The sequence below is a fragment of the Cenococcum geophilum genome (genome assembly GCF_001692895.1).
Source record: "Cenococcum geophilum 1.58 unplaced genomic scaffold K441scaffold_75, whole genome shotgun sequence".
In the NCBI taxonomy this organism is placed as follows: domain Eukaryota; kingdom Fungi; phylum Ascomycota; class Dothideomycetes; order Gloniales; family Gloniaceae; genus Cenococcum; species Cenococcum geophilum.
This window is the reverse complement of record NW_027137633.1, coordinates 614,179-620,665: the sequence shown is the minus strand read 5'-3', so window position 1 is coordinate 620,665 and position 6,487 is coordinate 614,179. Positions and strand designations below refer to the sequence as shown.

Here is a 6,487-nt window from a genome sequence, read left to right as displayed (position 1 = left end):
AGATTAAGGCTAAAATTTCATGGCTTAATTAACTACGCGATCTACGGGGACTGTTAAGAGATCGCCAGATATCTTTTAGATAAGGCTACGCCCCCGCGACTTAATAGTGATGCGAAATTAGAAGGTAGCTGGCATAAAGATAGATAGGGAAAGGACGATATTAGAGTCAGCGACAATAGTTTGCTTAGTATAAGGAAGTTAACCGCAGCCTTTAATCTTTCTTAGTGACTAGTCTTCTAATTTATAGGAAAGTTAAGTATATATAGTATCGAAGCCTATATCATCATCCTTTCTAAATAGCAGCTAAACTACTAGCTTATATATCTCGTCCATAAACCCCACTAGCCGCGTATTTAATAAATACATTTCTCTTATTTTATACTAGCCCTCCACTACCCACCACAATGGCGTTTCACCATATTTATCCTTAGATTTCGCGTCGACGCCGTCCTTAAACAACAGTTTTACTACAGTCTTACGTGCCCATTAAGCAGCCTATAAGAGTGGTATCTAATTATTACTATCCTTAGAGTTAGAGTCGACGCCTTTTTATATAAGCAGCAGCTTTACTATCCCCTCTTATCTACTTTCTGCAGCCTATAAGAGCGGAGTTCAACCTTTAATATTGGTAGAGTTCAGGCTAATGCCGTCCTTTATTAGCAGTAGCTTTACTATTACCTCGTGCCCGCGCTCCGTAGCTATTAATAGCGGTATTCGATTATAGAAGCCCTTAGGGTTTAGGCTAACACTATCCTACGCTAGCAGTAGCTTCACTACCCCCTCGTGCCCATTTGTCGCGGCCTATAACAGCGGTATATCTCTAAGAGCGCTCTTAGGATCTAAATTAACGTTATTCCACATAAGCAGTAGCTCTACTACTACCTTACTTCCATATTCTACAGCTAATAACAGTAGTATAGCCCTAAATTTATCCTCGGAGTTTGGATCGATGTTATCCTATACAAGAAGTAACTTTACTACCGCCTTGTAACCGTTACTTACAGCCAGTAACAGCGGCGTCTAACTAAAATTGTCTGTCACTTAGATGTTAGCTCCTACTTCTAGTAGAATATAAGACTTTGCTTCTTGTCTATATTCCACAGCCCATAATAATACTAAACTTTTAAAGCGCTATAGTAATTCGGTTATTAATAAAAGCAGTAGCATTTCTAGACGAAGAGAGATATGTATATTAGCTTTATACTAGTGGGATCTAAATAAGTAATAGAAATCCGGTAATAGAAGGCTTACTATCTAAGTAGCTGGCTATGTAGTAGTATTAAAGTATATTTTAAGGATATAAGGCCAGTAACTTAACCTAATAAATATAAGGTAGATTACCCTTTACCGTAAAAGCATTTAAAATATATCTATAGAAGGAGAGGTGGCGTAAGAGGTATTTATTCTGTTGGGCCATTATTACTTGTTTTTGCTAAATATCGAATATAAAAAGATTTGGGATTCGGGAAACCGAAAACGAAAATCTAAAATTAGGAACTAAGAAACGGGAAAGCGAATAGGATTTCTTTAGTGGGAAGTATACACTGTCTATCCGACCGAGTACACGTAATATCGCATATACGTAATACCACGCTTAAGCTACAGAAGGGCCTAATAGCAAAGAAATATAAATAAAGACCGCTTAAATGTTAATATCTAATCTATTAAAGAGAGTAATATATTATAAACGTTATTAGGGAAGATAGAGATTACCAGTATAAAGTTATAAAGCTTAACATTTAATAAATATCTAAATTTTAGGAGAGTATACTAGGATTTGCTAAAAAGCAAGCCTAATTATATCCTATAAAAACCATTATTAGTCCACCTTAGCAGGTTCTTAGCCTGTCTCATTATATCCTTAAGAGCTTTAAGCTAAACGTCTTAGGTATTCCTTAGTATTTTAAGCTTCTTTACCGTTCCCTTCTTAACCTCCTCACACTCTCTCCTTACGGCGTCCTTTAGTGTAGTAATCTACTTTTCCATCCCCTTTCTAAGTTCGTCGCACTAGTTCTACGTAGTATCCTTTAGTATAGTTACCTACTTTACTATCCCGTTCTTAATTTCGGCTACCTATTTCTCTGCCGAAATTTAAACCAGATTAACTATTTGCTCTACCATAGTCGTTATATAACTCTAAAGTGGGGGAGGTAGAGGTGGAGGTACGGTAAGGTCAGTTTGGTAGCTTTTTTTGCGCCTTTCTCCCTAGTTCTAGGTAGTTAGTAAAGTTTTTAGTGTCTTAAGTGGTCTTAAATATATACATTCTTCTTATCGGGCTCTTCTATAAAAATAATATCCTAAATATTTCTTTCGGCCTTCGCGGATTAGAATATACATTATAGAAGTTATACTTACTTTCTTACCTCTTAGTGTCCTTTCTTTATATTTAATTCCTCCTCTTACTGTATCCTAAGTAGTATAACTAGGCTTTCCTCTATAGGTGTGTTGGAGGCTAGTGTATAATAAATTAAACTAAGGCCTAAATTAGGAGTGCATACTGTTTTTAGTTATTCTAAGTTTAATTCGCTGGTAACTTGCCGTTATATAGGTATTATGGTCATTAAAGAATTTTCTGCTTTAAGCGTTAGGGGTTAGTATCTGTTAAGCTAGGTAAGAGGCTAAATAAGAAGTATCTAGCGGTTAAGAGGTAGGAAGACGGCTATTTATACGCAGCGGAAGGCTAGGAGATAGCTAAGCAAGGCAGTGCTTAAGGTGTAGGCTACTAAATGTAGTACATAACTAGCCGACGCCACTTATTCCACGTTTGTAACGACATTAACGCAATACTTAGGGTTTGGGGCTTATATATACGTATAACGGAAGCTACCACCTACCTTATAGCATAAGAAGGCTAAGTTATACTAATTAGGATTTATAGGGATTCTATAGCCCTAGCTGTGTCTAAATAATATATATATAATTTTAAAGAGTAACTATTCTAGTGACTATTTATTCGTTATATTACGCTTTATCTTTTTTCTATATAGTTCTCCCAACCTCCCTATTATTTCTCCTACCTATTCCTATATTAATCCTTTTCCCTTTAAATCTTAAGCTTTTTGCAAGTCTAAATTACTCTAACGTTAGTATTTCCGCTTTCCGCCTAAATATAACTCTACCTTTTTACTTTTATTAAGGAAATTATATTAATTAGAATATATATAACCTATTCTGCCTAGAAGCGAAGCTAAAATAGTCTAAAAACTTTTTCAATTTTTACTAGTACGTAAGGAAATAAGAATATTATCTTCCTAACTCTCCTATATCTTACCTTTCCTCTTAACCTAGTATGTAAAGCATTAAGTGGGGAAAAGGAAGAGGTTAGGTTTTTTGAGTTTATGTTTACTGTGACGGTGGTAAGTAAGATACTTTAGGGTTACTAAGATATGACCTATACCTCTAGTATCTAGATATATATTATAAAGGTATATACCATCCCATTCCTACGGCAATTACGTTAAATGTAACGCCTTTTGCTCTTTGGTTATTTAGGAATTTGTCTTTAGCTTCTTGCTATAGCGAACTTTGCTAATAATAAGGCCCTCGCGTCGCGTTGTAATACCGATATTTATAAGCACGCTTATTAATCTTAAACGTTTCCGAAATTTGATCCTATTTATACCCGTAATCAACCATTGCTTTTACTAACTAGGTTTTAATACCCCCCTATAGTAGCTTACGGAAGCATCCTTAGAAGTCTTAGTATAATAAATATTAGGAAGGGCGGATAATACAAATATAAGCAATGCTAGGGCATTAGACTACTAGATCTATTACCACTAATATTACTATAATAATTACCAACTATAGCGCTTGACTAGCTAGTAGAGGTGCTAATAATATATTGGCTAACACCATTAATGCTAGATTTGCTGCTAGTTATAACGCTGTAATTACTAAATACTGGTAATAGCGGGGGACTGTTACTGGTGATGCTAGATTAACTGTTACTTATAACGCTAGATTGACTATTACTTATAACTCTGGATTGACTTTTACTAGCGACACTAGGTTTGCGGCTAGTTAAAACGCTAGAATCGCTAAATACTGGCGACGGTAAAGGACTGTACTCCCTTAGACAACAATTTTAATATTTTATTACTGCTGTATCTGGAAGCAACTTTGTATTCTTTTCCTATATATTTCCTTTTCTTTATTTATTACATCGTATATCCTAAGTATTGTTATAACGCTTCTTTCCGCGCAGTTAACTGTGTAATAGGGTATCTATAGGAGGCCTACTGTTAGTAAGAGGCGAGCTAAGCGATATATGCCCGCTAGTGGGAGGTATACTGCTATTAGAAGATCTGGTTGCGTTATACTATATTAAGCGTTAACAGAGTAATTAGTAAAGGGATACTAGTAGTATAAACTACTAACGCGTATATATTCTAAAGGCATATTAGTGTAAGCTAAACTAGTTCTAAACTAATTAAGTCCGATTGTAGTAAAGGGTCTAGTCTTAGAGGCAGTATATTTATAGAAGGATTATAGCTATTAGGATTGGAGTTAGCTATATTATACTATGTTAAATATTAATAAAGTAACTATAAAGGAGCACTAGAGGTACAAACTATTAATACACGTTTCTTCTAAATATCTAGTGTTGTGAAGCTAGTTAGTAGTATTAAGACTAGAGAGATTGATATTAAAGCCTCTAGTAGAGTAAATCTTTTAGGCGCTAGAAACATTAGATCTAGTAGAGTAAATCTCTTAGGCGCTAGCATCGATGGATCTAGTAGAGTAAATCTCTTAAACGCTAGCATCGATAGATCTGGTAGAGTAAATCTCTTAGGCGCTAGTATTAATAGATCTAGTAGAGTAGATCTATTAGGTGTTAAAAACGTTAGATCTGGTAGAGTAAATCTCTTAGGTACTGGAAACATTGGATTTAGTAGAGTAAATCTCTTAGGCGCTAGTATTAATAGATCTAGTAGAGTAAATCTCTTAGGCGCTAGAAACGTTAGATCTAGTAGAGTGAATTTCTTAGGCGCCGGCAATAGTATTGTTGGATTTAGGGAAAGTGGACTATTAATATCTATTTTTAAGGCTTTTGGTTAGTTAATTGTTAATAGTAAGAATAGGTAAGATTGGTTACAGAATGTTAGGGTAGAGAAGAGAGTTATTTTACGAATATATTCACTTTAACTAATGGGGCACTACGCGGCTAAACTAAGGCGGGTATGGATTCTTATCTACTATAGGGGCACTTTAGCTTTGGATCTTCTAGGTATATAGACTAGGTTCTCTATAGTAGCGTAAGCTAACTAATTTAGGGGCGTAAGGATTTCATTGTAATTATATATTAAAATCTATTATTAAACACTCTACTAAATAGTATAAAAAGCAGCTACTATAAATATAAACGCTATAACCTGCCTAGTTAAATCACTATATGATTTCCAGTGCCCATAACAGCCCAGCATTCTCTATACCCTTTTCCCTAATATATTCGCGCTAGCTTAATAAAAGCGTTTTCGCTTTCTTCTATAGCTAAATTAAAGTAGCTATAGTGTATTTAAGATTAAACTTACTTAAAGTTTAATAGTATTAAATAGCGATAGATGAAACTTATCTAAGTAGAGAAAGTACTCTAGCGATTTAGGTTTATTTTCCTTTATAATATTACAGAACAAATACCGTTCCTCTAGTGTAAAAAAGTGTATTATTTTATAACTAGTATATTCCACATTACATTTATCTACATCATTAACTTAGAGAAGTTTACACTAAAGTTAGAAGAAGTTATTAGGTTAAGGTGCCCTTTAATAACCTTTTAGATATAATAGTCGACCGATAAAGAGATAAGAACTTTTAATTACTGGGCTTATGGTCCTATTAGTTAGGATTAGTATAAGAACAGCTTTTCTTAGATCTATCTTAACGGATAATATAGCACTAGTTTCTAGGATCGGTACAGGAATAGCTTTCTCTAGATCTATCTTAATAGATAATATAGTACTAGTTTCTAAGCAAGATTCCTTAACTAAGGTGCTGTAGCTAAAATCTCGGTCTAATTCGGAAGCCGGTATAATAGGTGGCCAGATATAGTGGATAAAGCAATTAACAGCCGGCGTAAATAAGCTAGAGATTAAAATAAAGCAATCTATACTAAAGAGTAAATAGCTAGTAGAGAGGGCAAATTAGAGCATAGTTTAAGAGCCGCAAGGAGATAAATATAGGGAGGAAATTAGGGCAATAAGAAGGCAACTATGCATGCTTAGCATTACCGGGCGAAACTAGCTATATATTAGCTCTCTCTATACTTTATTAATACGATATATAAATCGCTACATTTAGTATATCGTTTATAATTAACTTAAGAACTATTAGATAATATAAAAGTAGAAATCAGCCCTAAGGCGGAATATAGATTCCGCTAGAAGATCTGTATATAGGAGGCGCTGGATATAGACTTAACGAACTATAGTCACTTCCACTAGTAGATAAAATTAGAGCTTCAATTTTAAAGGTTACTTTAGTCTAT

General features: G+C 34.5%; 1 protein-coding gene across 1 annotated transcript; it reads right to left on the bottom strand.

Annotated features, from left to right (window-relative positions):
• Positions 1-381: 381 nt before the first annotated feature.
• K441DRAFT_591082 (uncharacterized protein) lies at positions 382-1,020 on the bottom strand (the record flags this gene model as incomplete). The annotated part of the gene is made up of 3 exons (XM_067644825.1): positions 382-474; positions 679-753; positions 964-1,020. Coding segments are annotated over 3 exons (225 nt in total), but the record flags the coding sequence as incomplete, so codon positions are not given.
• Positions 1,021-6,487: the final 5,467 nt, after the last annotated feature.